The 15,684-nt window shown below is 41.9% G+C and overlaps 1 protein-coding gene across 1 annotated transcript in view; it reads left to right on the forward strand.

Moving 5' to 3' along the window:
* LOC115093400 (glutamate receptor ionotropic, NMDA 3A-like) overlaps positions 1–15,684 on the forward strand; it is a 318,535-nt gene that overhangs the window by 175,584 nt on the left and 127,267 nt on the right. The window contains 1 exon segment of the mRNA XM_029605092.1: positions 4,954–5,099. Coding sequence (XP_029460952.1) covers positions 4,954–5,099 — 146 coding nt within the window.

Here is a 15,684-nt window from a genome sequence, read left to right on the forward strand (position 1 = left end):
TAATCCCTGTATCATCTAATGGTCCAATCAACTCTCTTGCAAGCTTTCTGCTTCGAATATATTTTAAAAAGTTTTATTATAAGTTTTTCTCTCTACGACCATCTTCTTTTCAAATTCTCTTTTAGACTGTCTTATCAATGTCTTACATTTAACTTGTCAATGCTTTTGCTTTATTCTATTTTCCTGTGATGGATCCTTCTTCCAATTTTTGAATGAAGATCTTTTAGCTAAGATAGCCTCTTTCACCTCACTTTTTAACCATGCTGGCAATCATTTGGTCTACCTTCCACCTTTCTTAATGTGTGGAATACATCTGGACAGTGCTTTTAAGATGTTATTTTTAAACAATGACTATACCTCCTACACACTCTTTACCTTTTGTAGCTATACCTTTCAGTAACAATTTTCTTCATTATGTCAAAGGCTCCCTGTTGAAAGTTTAATGCTAGAGCTATGGATTTACTAATATTTACTGTCCCCTTTTCTGTCATTTATTCAAATCTGATCATGTTATGATCATTATTGCCAAGCACCCCACCATCATTACCTCTCTGACCTGATCCTGATCTCCACTGAAAATTAGATCTAAACTTGTTCCTTCTCTCATTGGTTCCTGAATCAATTGCTCCATAAAACTGTCATTTATTCCATCTAGGAACTTTATCTCTCTACCATGTCCTGATATTACATTTACCCATGCAATATTGGGCAATTGAAATCTCCTATTATTACTGCACTACCATGATTAGCTTCCCTAATTTCTCTTCACATTTTACTGTCCGTCTCATCATTTTGGCAAGGTGGGTGGTAGTATACCCCTATCTCTGTATTCTTCCCCAATACACAAGGGATTTCTACCCATAAAGATTTGATTGTTCATTTAGTCCTTTGCAGGATCTTTATCCTGTTGGACTCTATGCCATCCTGGACATAAAGCACCACCCTGCCACCAAGATGCTCCTCTCTGTAATTGCAGTATAATTTGTATCCCAGTAGAGCACTATCCCATTGGTTATCCTCCTTCCACCATATCTCTTAAATGCCAATTAAGTCTATGTCATCATTCACTGCCATTCACTCTTACTCTCTCTTCTTACATCTTAGACTTTGGCATTACATAAGATAATAAGAAATTGCCATGCTAGGTCAGACCCAAGGGTCCATCAAGCCCAGCATTCTGTTTCCAACAGAGGCCAAACCAGGCCATAAGAACCTGGCAATTACTCAAACACATTTCAAAGTAGATTTTTTTTTTATAATTTTATTTTTATTCATTTTCAACAATTACAACGTAACAATCCAATATACATTTCCTCATTGGCAATTAATTATTAATACAGAAATTATTCTTTCCTTATATCTTCAACTTAATGAACACATTTTTTAAGCATTATAGTAATTGGGACATGTAATAAGCGGATAAAGGAAATTAAATTACTTTATTATCCTTACGGCATTAGCTCGCTGGTGATATCTATGAACTATGCATATAATGCCTCAACCTTAATCAGTTACTACCTGTGGGTGTCCATCCAAAAACTTACACAAATCCACTGGTTCAAAGAACACATACTTGTTATCTTTATAAGTTAATATACATTTGCATGGGTATTTAACTATGAATTTTCCACCTCTTTTCTCTACTTCAGCTTTAATTGAAATAAATCTTCTCTCCTGTGTGGTTCTTGAAAGGTCTGGATAAATTCATACTTTTGGACTATAAAACAATTTTAACCTGTTACACATGAAATACTTAAGCAGCAAGGCCTGGATTCACTGATGCCGGAAGGCTTAGTGAATCCTGGCACTAACGAGGGGCGGGAGGGGGCGAAGTGGAGGGCGGTCCTGCACTAGCTGGCAGTGATTGCACCGCCATGGTGCGATCGCTGCTGGCGTCGCGCCGAATAACTACACTATAAAAGGTGTAGTTATTCGGCACGAAATAGGCAGCAAAAAGGCTCCTTACCTTTTCGCTGTTGGCCCGGTGAAGCCCCGACTCCTCCTCTTCCGGGGCCGACTCCGCCACGATGTAGCTAGCTCAGGCCTGCGCTAAGGTTTCCAGCTATCGCACGCTTGCGCTGGTAGCGCAAGCGTGCGATAGCCTTAGAAATAAGGCCCCAAATCTCTATCCATTATCAAAGTAAAGGAAGCAAATAAAGTTCTTCTATGCATAATCACAGTCTCTGAGGATAATTCCAAAATTTGAGGTACATTCAAATTTACTTGTATCTGCAGTCTGTTGATTTTCAATCTTCCTTTCCTCTCTTTCTGGTAGGTAGAATATCCGATTAAACACAGGGATTATTTCCTTAGGTAATTCCAAAATTTGAATGAGGTATTTTTTAAACATCTCCAAAGGAGATATCATCTTATATGGAAAATTCAAAATACATAGATTTGAGTATTTCCCCATATTCTCCAAATTTTCAATTATCTTTAAATTTATATCTTCTACTCTAAGTATTTCATTTTGATTCACCATAAGTTTCCCCACTCGAGACGTTATTAGCTCTATTTTTACCTCATGTTCTTTAAAAAAAAATGTCCATTTTATGAAAATGTTGATTCGTTTCTAAAGTTATTTTGGTCAAATTTATTATTACAGCCTCAAGATCTTTCAAGCTTTCCCACAATGAGTTGAGGGTTAATACCTTAGGTTTCTCAATTTGAGGGAAGGATTCCATAAGTTGTTTGGAAGGCCTTTCCCACGTGTCTGATAAGTCCCCGATCTCAACCCGCAGTTTTTCATCTTCTTCCATGGCTCCTATGGAGTCTCCCAAGGAAGATCCTTCATCCAACCCTGCAAGTCTCTTGCCGGTAGATCTTATTTTCGTTCTTGCACCGCCAATTTCTGCAGTACTCGACTGCTTCTCTCGGCAGCTCACATTCAGCTCTCACTCCACTTCCTCCACGGTCGAGGGCGGGGGTGGGGTGTTTGGAGCGCCGGCACTCAATGAGATGTCGTTAGCCAGCAGGTGTGATACCCGCTCTGTGCCATTCTCCACAGCGGCTCCCTCCACCGGCTTAAAGTTCGCAGCTTGGGCAAAAAAAGACCCGATCCGAGGCTGAATCGATTCAGGTAAGGGGGATGAATATATTACCTCCCTTACCCTAGCTTTTCGTTTTGTATGATGCATTATTTACGAGGAAAGAGTTTCTGCACAATCCAAGAATCAAAGTGTCCTGCCTTGCTTCTCATCTGGTGGCCATCTTGCCCCAAAGACCTCAAAGTTTGTTTTTTGCTTGTACTAACATTCTGCTTTTTAGTTGTCAGGGATAATTTGGAATTTTTTTAGCTCAGGTGATTCTTTACTTATAGGCACTTGGACTACTTTTCTTATTATTGGAACCTCTCTGTTGGGATGCCCTAACTCTAATGCTTCATTAGTATCCTTTGAAGATACCTCCCTCCAAACCATGTGCTGCTGAGCAACTGGTGGCTTTCCCCTTTGTTCTATTTTAAAAGCTGCTCTATCTCCTTTTTAAAGGTAGTGCCAGCAGCCTGGTTCCACCCTTGTTAAGGTGAAGCCCATCCCTTCGGAAAAGATTCCCCCTTCCACAAAAGGTTCCCCAGTTCCTTATAAAACTGAAACCCTCTTCCTTGCACCATTGTCTCATCCGCGCATTGAGCTCTGCCTACCTCTGGGGACCTGCACATGGAACAGGGAGCATTTCAGAGAATGCTACGCTGGAGGTTCTGGTTTTCAGATTTCTACCTAAGAGCCTAAATTTGACTTTCAGAACCTCCCTCTCACATTTTCCTATGTCGGTTTTCCCGCATGCACCATGACACCCGGCTCCTATATAAAACCTTGTATGGGCAATGGTTGTTTACCCCTTCAAATAATACTACAACTTGGTGCTAACCCTAATAAGTAGCACATTTAAAACAAATCAGGTAGAGTATTATTTCACTCAGTGCACTATTAAATTGTGGACTTTGTTGCCAGAGGGTGTGGTGAAAGCAGTTAGGGTGGCTGGGTTTAAAAAGAATTAAGACAATCTCCTGGAGAAAAAGTCAATAATCTACTATTAGCCATGTAGATTTGGGAAAGCCACTGCTTATTCCTAGTTATGAGTAAAAAGGATTTAACCTGTTCATCAGGATTCTACCAGGGTACTTGTGAACTGAATTAGCCACTGACAGAGACAGGATGCTGAGCTTAATGGACCTGTGGTCTGACCCAGTATGGAATTTCTTATGTTCTTAAGTTTTATGTACAATGGACTACATTTGTAATTTTTTTACTTGCAAAGTCCAAAAAGTTTACGTCTGCTTTGCACATAAAAAGAGAAAATTATGCATGTGAGTGCATTTTGTGCAAACAATTTGCTGTTTTAAAATGTGAAATGGACATTTTGAAAAATTGTGTCACTTAACTTAGTATATTGGCTTCATAGAGATGCATGAGGGGCTGCATTGACTCAGAGGACTAACACAGGAATTCAGAACTTTCTCAGTTAATAGCTTATATCTAATTCCTTTCAGCAGTGATCAAATGACATTGACCTATGTAAAATGAGCTGATGGTGTCAGTCCACCAGATGTCCCAACACTATATTATCACTGCAAGAGTTCAAGGATTGAACAAATATGAATTCCCCTCTCATGCTTATGTGTCTGTTTCAGAATAGGGTTGAGGCACATTGCCAGAGTGCAATGGAAAAGCATACACTCTACCGGTTATTAGGACAAATGGCTTTGCCTTTTGGTGCTTCAGTCATGCACTTTTTATAAGCAAAATGTGCAAAAATATAAATAGAAAACATGAAGTTTTGCAGAGGTAATCAGGGCATATATTTTGGGTCTTTCAAAATAAGTGGGTCTAGTAATAACCTTAAATAACAAAAGCTGTTTATGATAAGCATTACTTGCTCATAATTTACATAATACCAAAACAATCTGTAGACCATGCAGATTATGGAAATTACTGTGTAGTCTTTCTCTTTTAGCTCCATCATCCCTCCCAAGGTTTCCGGTTTGGCACTGTTCGGGAAAGCAGCGCTGAGGATTATGTAAAGAAAAGCTTTCCAGAGATGCATGAGTACATGAGAAGATACAATACCCCAGCAACCTCAGATGGAGTGGCATTCCTGAAGTGAGTCTGCATTCTACCTTAATATAGTATCTGCAATCCTTTGGGGGATATTTTATGAGATAAAACAAATAGGACACTTCAAAAGCAAAGAAACTATCCCTTATTTAGATAGCCTTCATACCCAGAGTGACCTAGTACTGCTGCTATCAATTACAAAGATAAAATCTATTTCACAAACAGTATGTCAAGCACTTGATATAGACAAATTGGAAAAATGGACAAAGTTAAAATTATTGCATAACACGATAACTCAAGCAAATTGCAGCATGTAGGATTAAAGTAGCACTTGTGAAAACCAGGAGCAATGAATATAAAATGTGACTTTTCATCATAGAATACTTAGTGTTAAAATAAAATCTTTATATAGTTTCTCGTTAGTAATACTGAAATTAATTTGTATTGAACATTTATGGGATGATGGGTTGAAAAAGATTTGAATGGATTTAAAAGGCACATATAAATTAGTCACTGGCATGGCTAGGGGAAATTACTCAATAAAGTAACTAGTGCTATACTCAGAAAATATTAGTGGTCAAGTGCTGGTCTGGTGGCTCAATGACAGTATTGTGCACTAGGTTTGATTCCATTGCCAGGTTGTGACTTCTCTGGTTGACTGGAGATGGACATGCCTGGGGAAGTTAATCTGTCATTTCAAAATGGAAAGACAGGTGTGGCCAACTCTGGTCCATGAGAGCCATAAACAGGCCTGGTTTTCACACTATCTACAATGAATATGCAGGAGTTAGATTTGCATGCACTGCCTCCATTTTATGAAAATCTATCTGATGCATATTCATTGTAGATATGCTGAAAAGTAGGCCTGTTTGCGGCTCTCGAGGACCAGAGTTGGCTATCCTTATGGACCCGGCTAACGGACCTTATGTCTAGCCCTAATGACTAGACATAAGGTCCATTAGCCGGGTTCTGGAAGGAGCCAGAGTTTATGACGCCTAGTTGAGGACCGTTGCTGTGATGGCTGGGCTGAACTGGGGAAGATACAGAAAAGGGAGAAAAACACCAACTGGATAGTGGCTACAAGCCCAAATGAGCAGAAGGAAGGTGTAGTGGAAAAAATAGTGGTCAGGTGAAGACAGCGGTCAACAGAAAAGCAACAAGTTTTATTATGTTAGTGTTAAGTTGAAGTTTAGATATGTGTAAAAATATGCACTGGCCACATGAAGATAGCCTAATTTATTGTACTGACCAAGGTTTTATAAATTATTATGTGATGATGATGGAGTTTCTCATCAATAATGATGTATAATTTTTCAACCACTTCCTTTGGTTGCTTTGCATTTATAAGACCAATACTTATCCGGAAATGAGACCACAAGTGGAACCTGTAGTTAATGGCGTTGCAAAGTTTTCTTTGGTGTTTATATGTATTTGGTTTCCAAGCTTTGAATGGTCAAGCGTCAAAGCTGCCTCTGTTATTTCTTCAGAAATTCTCCATTGTTGAGTATGAATGGCTATAGGAACTAATGACGTGTTCCTATGCCATTCTAATGCAAATAAATTGTTCATCGGCATATTTAGTGTATGTGCTGATTTGTCCACTTCTCAAAATGTATATGGGCCAGATTAAATGAGCTGCATTGACACACCATAGTTGTGTTTGCACCAGGAAAACACTGATTCCAAATTTAAAGCATTTCCTTGATTTTCAACATGATTTTTCTTGCATTCAGATTAAGAAGAACAAATAGAGCCTTCAGTTAAGGGGGGGGGGGGTGGTTAGATAGGGCTGGGGGGGATGGGTTAGGTAGGGGAAGGGAGGGGAAGGTGCGGGGGGGTGGAAGGAAAGTTCCCTCTGAAGCCGCTCCTATTTCAGAGCGGCCATGGAGGGAACGGAGGCAGGCTGCGCAGCTCGTCGCGCGCAGGCTGCCAATTTTGGGTAGGCCTATGTTGAGTAGGCTCGGCGGCGCGCGCAAGCCCCGGGATGTGTGTAAGTTCCGGGGCTTTCCTGGGGTGGTGTGTCGGGGGGTGTGGCGTGCCGGCGCGTCATTTGGGGCAGGGCCGTGGGCATGGTTCCAGCCCGGGGGCATTTCGGGGCATGACTAAGGCCTCCGAAACGGCTCCCAGGCCTGGGAATCACGCACCAGCGGCTGGCCCGGCTCGCGCAAGTTATGCCTGCTTCGGGCAGGCATAACTTGTACAACAAAGGTGGGCGGGTTAGATAGGGCTGGGGGGGATGGGTTAGGTAGGGGAAGGGAGGGGAAGGTGCGGGGGGGGTGGAAGGAAAGTTCCCTCTGAAGCCGCTCCTATTTCAGAGCGGCCTTGGAGGGAACGGAGGCAGGCTGCGCAGCTCGGCGCGCGCAGGCTGCCAATTTTGGGCAGTCTTGCACACGCCGACCCCGGATTTTAATGGATACGTCTGGCTACGAGCATATCTATTAAAATCCCGCATACTCTTGTTTGCGCCTGGTACGCAAACAAAAGTACGCGTGGGCGCAGATTTATAAAATCTACCCCACAATGAACATCTGGTTTCCATATCAGTTACAAAATGGAGTCATCCATGCAGCAGCTTGAATACCATATTGTTCCCTGATGAAGAAGTAAATTCAAAATATGGACATTGGACAACATTTGGCTGCATATAAGAATGAGCAGTGAATAGACTCTTAGAAGCCGATATTCAGTGTTATCTGGCCAGATAAGTATGGACTTATCTGGCTAAGCAGCAGCAGCTGAATATCTGGTCCTGTTCAGCAACTGCCACCTAGCCAGATAACTACTTATTTGACTGTTAGTCAGATAAGTTGTGGGTGGGATATGAGCCTTCTGGGAAAGGGCCAGTTAAGTAGGTATATTCAGACTTACCCATTAAGTTAACTGGATTAGCAGGGCTACAGTTAGCCACATAACATTTATCCAGCTAACTAGTAACTTATTTGGGGATATTCAGAAGCATAGCTGTGCTGTTGAATATCCCTTATAAGTTAGCTGGATAAGACTTACCTACTTACTTACATAATTACTTACGTATTTAACCAAATATTTCTGAATATTTACCCCTTGGAGTGTTCAGACAGATATCTTTTATTGTGAATTGAAAAAAACACTTTAAAAAATTGTTCCTGTTATAAACTTTAGAAGTGGAATACAATGATTAAAATGGGATTCCATTTTTTAATGTTTCATTACATTTCGAGAGCCATTTATGAGATATTCTACTTCATTCACAATACATTTCTTTTTCAGATGCTATAATAACAAAGTTGATTTTTGTGGTTTTTATATTGTTTGTACTGAGGTCATTTTTATAATAGCATATTATTAACCAAGTAAACTATGGAAAGCTATTGCTATCCCAAGATATGAGTAAAAGGAAATATATCTACTTTATTGGATCTGCCTAGTACCTGCAATGTGTATTGGCTACTGCCAGAGACAGGATGCTGGGCTCTATAGACCTTAAGAACATAAGAAATTGCCATGCTGGGTCAGACCAAGGGTCCATCAAACCTAGTATCCTGTTTCTAACAGAGGCCAAACCAGGCCACAAGAACGTGGCAAGTACCCAAATACCAAGAAGATCCCATGCTACAGGTGCTATTAATAGCAGTGGCTATTCCCTAAGTAAACTTGATTAATAGCAGTTAATGGACTTCTCCTCCAAGAACTTATCCAAACCTTTTTTGAACCCAGCTACACTAACTGCACTAACCACATCCTCTGGCAACAAATTCCAGAGCTTTATTGTGGGTTGAGTGAAAAAGAATTTTCTCTGATTAGTCTTAAATGTGCTAATTACTAACTTCATGGAATGCCCCCTGCTCCTTCTATTATCCGAAAATCTAAATAACCGATTCACATCTACTTGTTCAAGACTTCTCATGATCTTAAATACCTCTATCATATACCCCCTTGGTCAGGCTTAGCATGGCATTTCTTATTTTCTTATGTTCTTATGAGGAAGGGAGGGTGATATTACTGATGGGGGAGAGGGCAACTGCTGCTGGGCAAGGGGAGGGAAGAATATGAGAGTAGGATGCTGCTGTATAAGGGTGGAGGAAATAGGTAGGATGGTTGCTGCTGGGTAAGAACATAAGAACATTAGAACATGCCATACTGGGCAGACCATGGGTCCAACATGCCCAGCATCCTGTTTCCAACAGTTTCCAATTTAGGCTACAAGTACCTGGCAAGAACTTAAAAACAAAGTATATCCCATGCTACTGATGCTAGTAATTGCAGTGGCTATTTTCTAAGTCAACTTGATTAATAGCAGGTAATAGACTTCTCCATCAAGAACTTATCCAAACCTTTTTTAAACCCATCTACACTAACTGCACTAACCACATCTCCTGGCAACAAATTCCAGAGTTTAATTCTGCGTTGAGTGAAAAAGAACATTCTCCAATTAGTTTTAAATGTGCTATATGCTAACTTCATGGAGTGCCCTCTAGTCCTTCTATTATCCGAAAGAGTAATTAACTGATTCACATTTACCCGTTCTAGACCTCTCATTATTTTAAACATCTCTATCATATCCCCCCCTCAATCGTCTCTTCTCCAAGCTGAACAGTCCTAACCTCTTTAGTCTTTCCTCAATAGGGGAACAGTTCCATCCCCTTTATCTTTTTGGTCACCTTTCTCTGTACCTTCTCCATCGCAACTATATCTTTTTTGAGATGTGGCAACCAGAACTGTACACAATATTCTAGGTGCGGTCTCACCATGAAGTGAGCTGAGATCCACCGGATCCATGGCCTCAACAATCCGAAATGCTTATTGGATGAGTGGACCCTTAATGCAGAGATGTGGTTGTCATAGCCTAGTGGGCCCACTAGCCCCACACCTTCACCTGGCAGAAATTCCCTGTGGTGTGGGACTGGAGCTTCGCCTATACCAGCTGCCTCCCCCGGAGGTTGAGCCCTTGGGCTCTGCCAGCCAGCAGGTCTTAAGTGGGTCCCCAAAGCAATCCAGAGTCCAAGCAAAGACATAGGTAAAGGCAAGTGTTAGACAACAGAGATGGTTAACAAGCCAAGGATTGAGGCTGGCAGCAGACAGCAGGAACGAAGAGTGGGCCAGAGTTTAGGTTTGGTGGCAGTCAGAGCAATGTTGGCTCCAAAGCAGGAGTCAAGAGGAATTCAAAGCAAGCCAAGTTGATACCAGGAAGATAAACTGAAAGAACAAGAAACAAGAAAGACCAGACAAGTAGGACCAGGGAACAAGGCAGGTCATGGACAGAGATTGAGAAGGGAAAGGGCAGGACAAGCCAGGAACAAGAAGACAAGATACAGGACAAGGCATGAACAAGAACTGTACAAGGAAGGAACATGCACTGGGGCAAGCACCAGGGGACTTTGCTAAGGCAAGCAGGAATTGTCCTGGAAGCCCTGTATATAGGGTGATAACTACTGAGGTCATCAGTGGGTCCACGGTTGTTTCCTGCCCCGGGCCCTTTAATTCTTCTGACATTGGGTGTGCACGCACCTAGGAGTTTGGGCCGAGAAAGCAATGCGGGTGGCGTCCTGCCATGTTTCAGCACTGCAGCCATGCCAGCCGCAGGATGGAGGCCTGGACAATGCTGGTGTTGATGGCTAGTGCAGCAGTTCATGGGGCCTTCCTATGAGCCACCCATCATATCACCCTTAGTGGCTCATAACAAGAAACTGTAACAGATTTAAAGAAATGTTATTAACAATTTTTTTGGTAATTCTGTTGTCAGTTAAAGCAAAATAGTAACAGGGTAACATAGTAAATGACAATAAATAAAGACCAAACAGGCCCATCTAGTCTGCCCAGCAGTGAATTTATGCACATTTACCCAAAAGTAAATCAAATTCCCAGATATATAACAACCCCCAGTCCCACTGTAGTCCTTTAGGGTTGCAACTGCTGCCATGCCATCCAGAAAGCACAATGCAGTCATATCACTACTGCCGTGGGCTGCAACAGTCACTTAGTGAAAGTTGTCAATGCCTTCTGTATCTATCCCAAAAGTATTTCATTGTCCTTGTCATCACCACCTCCTCCAGGAGTGCATTCCAGGCATCAACCACTCTGTCTGTGAAAAATGCCTCCTGTCATTGGTTCCTGAATCTACTCACTTGGAACTTCATATTGTGACCCCCTAGTTCTACAGCTTCCTTTCCATTGAAAAAGTATGGTTTCCTGTGCATTAACACCTCTCATGCATTTAAATGTCTTATTCCCACTGTCTTGCTTCTCTTCTAGGCTCATCTCATGGGGCTTCAAGTAAAAAAACACATCATTTTGATTGCCCTTCTCTGGATAGCCTCTAGCCTCTATATATCATTTCATAAGAACATAAGATTTGCCATATTGGGTCAGGCCAAATGTCCATAAAGCCCAGTATCCTGTTTCCAACAGTGGTCAATCCAGTTCACTACTACCTGGCAGGTTCCCAAAAGATTGATAGATTTCTATGCTGCTTTTTCCAGGGATTCCCCAAGTTCATCTTAATAAATGTTTTTGTACTTTTCTTCCAGGAACCCTCCAAGACTTTTTCAAATTCAGCTATACTAACAGCTTTTACCACATCCTCCAGAATCCCAGAGTTTACTGTAATTATGCGTTGAATAAAAACAGATGCTTTCCCATTTTTCTGAAATGTATTTCCTAGTAACTTCATTCTGTGCAGGTACCTGGCAGATCTCATAAAGTAGATCTAATTCCTGTAACTCAAGCCCAGGGATAGCAAAAGTTTTCTTTAGTCTACCTGGCTAATAATGGGTATTAGATTTTTCCTCCAGGAATTTGTCCACACCTCTTTTAAACTCTGCTATCCTAGTTACCTTGATCATGTCCTCTGGCAAAAGATTACACAGCTTGAAAATGCCCTGAATGAAAAGGTAATTTCTACATTCTGGTTTGAATCTGCTGGTTGCTAGTTTCATGGAATGTCCTCTGGTTTTAGTATTATTTGAAAAGGTAAATAACTGTTCTTCATATAGTAATCCCACCCAACTCATGGCTTTATAAACTTCTATCATGTTCCCTTTCAGTCATCTCTTTTTCAAGCTGAAGAGCCCCAACCTGCATAGCCTGCCATCCTAGAAGAGATGTTCCATCCCCTTTACTATTTTTGTATCCCTCTTCTTCACCTTTTCTGGATTCGCTATGTTTTTCTTGAGATGGGGCAACCATAACTACACAAAATACGCCTCATGCAGTCACACCATAGCCCGATACAGAGGCTATAGGATATTTTCGGTCTTAATCGCCATTCCTTTCCATATCATCCCTAATGTTCTATTTGCTTTTCTGACAATCATCTCTGAGCTGAGGAATTCAGTTGTCCACTAGGACTCCAAGATCCCTTTCCTGGGGAATGACTTCCAGTACATAACCTAGCATTGTTCACCTGTAGTTAGGATTATTTTTCCCTATGTGCATCACTTTGCATTTTTCCTTAATAAATTTCATCTGACATTCAGTTGTCCAGTCTCCTGGTCTCACAAGGTCCTTCTGCTGTTATTTCACAATCTACTGCTGTTTTAACAGCTTTGATTACTTTTGTGTCATCTACAAATTTGATCACCTCACTCATCATTTCCTTTTCCAGATCATTTATGAATATGTTAAACAGCACAGGTCCCAATACTAATTCCTATGGTACTCCACTAATGTCCTTTATCTACTTAGAAAACGGATCATTCAGTCCTAACCTTTATTTCTGGTCTTTTAACCAGAAATAAAGGTTAGGACTGAATGTTCTCCCTCCCCCAGAATGTTCCCCAGTTCCTAACATCTAAACCTCTCCCCTGCACCATTATCTCATCCAGGCATTGAGACTCTGTAAAGAGGCATGAAAACCTCTCTTTATCTACCTATCATGTCTCACCCTATGCATTTAAGTATGCTCCCAGCTCCCAGCTTTGTTAGGATTCATGAGTTTCATGGACCCTTGGCCCAAGGTGAGGGTTGATGCAACCTGTGGGGAACAGCCCCACAGGTCCTCACCGTCGGGAGGTGAGGTCAGCTGCAGCAGGGGACATGGTAGTAGTGGTAGAGAGATAGAAGGTCCTGCATTACAGCCATGTAATCGCAGGGGCTTGTAGAGAGAGTACAGTGAGGTGTCCCGAGGAGTGGGGCAAGAGACACAGTTCGGAGGGGACACCCAGTACTCAGGTAGAACCGGAGATGCAAGTTCTGTTGGAGCTAGAGCCTCCCACAGAGAAGCGCTGGGCAAGCCCTGAGGAGCAGAGAGCACAAGACAGGAACTTTTGGAGAAGTGCAGCAGACACTGTCTCGAGGGCCGGGACAGCGTAGAGAGAGAGGCTCTGGTGTGATGACGTAGGCTGACCCAAGGAGTGGGGAAGCCAGAGTTGAATCTCCAAAGTATTGACATAGCTGCCCCAAGCAGCGGGATTGCGCACGATGGAATCTCTGGTATAGAAACGTAGGCACTGCCTAAGGAGCGGGGAGCACAGAGTACAGTCACTGGTGTAGAACGCAGGCACTTGCCCGAGAAGTGGGGAAGTGCAGAGTTCAGACACTGGTGTAGGCACTACTCCGAGGAGCGAGGCAGCGCAAGAAGAATCTCCAAGGCAATAAGGTAGTTCGAGGGGCAATCCCCGAGGAGCGGGGAAGCTGGCAGGCAGGACCTCTGGGAGGTGCAAGGGCTACCCTGAGGAGCGGGGAGGCCTGCAGATGAGGTTTCCAACTGGAGCGTGAGCAGGCCCCCGAGGAGCGGGTACCCGAGCCAGAGTCCAGAGTCGCAGGAGAATCCAAGGCAGGAGCCATGGGTCCGAGGAGACAGGAGCAAGCACCAGTAGGCAAAGGAACTCATTGCCAAGTCGACTAGTAAGGGCCAAGGGAGGTGCTTATGAATTTCAACCTCGTGATGTCATCAGTTAGGGACACCCCTGAGGTTCCCGCCATTGGGCCTTTAAAGATAAGTCCGGTGGCACGCGCACACGCCAAGGAAGGCCCGGAGTTGGTGTGGTGGTCGGCAGCATCCCGGCCTCCACGAGCAATCTTGAGAACCTGGAGATATGTGGCGGTAGCAGCTAGCCCCAGCAGTGAATTGACCCAGAGAGGAGAGCAGGGCAACACGTGAGGTAAGTTGAGTCAGTCGTGGCTGTCTGCGACCAACGGTCATAACAACCTTATTAAGTTCTCCCCTTTTTTTCTGATTTACTGTTCATTTCTGAAGAGAGATTAGTGTTTAAGGGTTCCTATTTAACCTAGAGAGACTGGGCAGTGTTGAGCTGACCTTTGTCAGAGCCCAGAGCCCAGTGCAAGCATTGCACTGATTCATGTAAAGCAGAAGTACAATATCAATTGATTCTTTTCAATGGAAGGTGAAGCAAATGAAAAATGTGTCTATAATGAAAGATGCATATCTTTTATGATTAGACTAATGTACAAATATGTCAAAACCAAATATAGGAGAAAGAAAATAGTAGGTAGGATGCTTCCCTTTCCCCCACCAAGAATAAAACCCAGAAAATAAATGTTGCAGTCAAGAAGCAGACAAGTACATATTTTGAATAACATACCTTAGTATATAAATTAAAATTACTGAAATGAACTGAAAACAGAAATTGAATTCTAAAGCTTTTTCAGCTAAGAGATTATACTTATTTATGTATTTTGTTCATGTTTTGTATACCGGCATTCCAAATGAAGACCACAATGGTTCACAACATAAAAATATACATACTATAAAAATAAAATAAAAAATATACATAATATACAAATAAAATCAATACAATGAACAATACAATGAATTTATTTGGAATACCCAAACAATATTTCTTCATTGGTTGCTCTCATTCTCTTATTGTTCTATCATCTCCCAGAGTGAGTGAGGAGGGAAACTGTATGTTAACCAGTGCTATTTTTTCTGGTTAAAAAAAAAAAATAAAGGTGTCAGTATTCACTTGCAGGGTGCATGTTTGTTTGGGTTTTTTTTGAGTGATCACAAGGCAAATCAAATAGATTGAGGGAAAAGGTACTGGTACTCAGTCCCAGCAAGAACCCAGTGAAAAAAAAAAAGCTCTGATGATAACACAAGCTTGTTCAAACCTGCACATGTTGCTTATACAAAATCAGACTGACAAAGAAAGAGTGCCATCCTGTAGCTATCCATAGGCTAGAACCAACAACACATGGCAGACTGAATAAACAAAACCCTATTTTCCTAACTATTCATTTCAAGAGCTAATGCTCCGTGTCAGTTACATTATGTAGAGACTGTTCCAAGCTGATTTTAACCTTTGCTGATGATTGAGAAGGAGGCAGATGCCTTATTAAAAGACCTTCCATGTTTCTTGGGGAAGCAACTGTGACTGACTCACTTCTAATTGATGTTGGCAGTAATGTTACTCTGCTGAGGCAGAAAAAAGCAACGATAACTGAAATGGAAACTAATGGAATTAATACAAATTGTTGTTAAATGAGACTAAACTGAATGGTATTTGATGGCTTTTTTGAAATATAAAAAAAAAGAAAATTCTGCAGTTAGAGAAGAAAAGCCTGCACTTGTGTGAACCTGCTGATGAAAGATAACTAGTGGTCAACTGCAAAACCTTTAGCAATGTGCCTGATGCATGCAGACAAAATAGATGCCAGCTGGATGATACATTTCTATGCATCAGGAGGAAGT

Source organism: Rhinatrema bivittatum, chromosome 1, assembly GCF_901001135.1.
Source record: "Rhinatrema bivittatum chromosome 1, aRhiBiv1.1, whole genome shotgun sequence".
Classification (NCBI taxonomy): Eukaryota; Metazoa; Chordata; class Amphibia; order Gymnophiona; family Rhinatrematidae; genus Rhinatrema; species Rhinatrema bivittatum.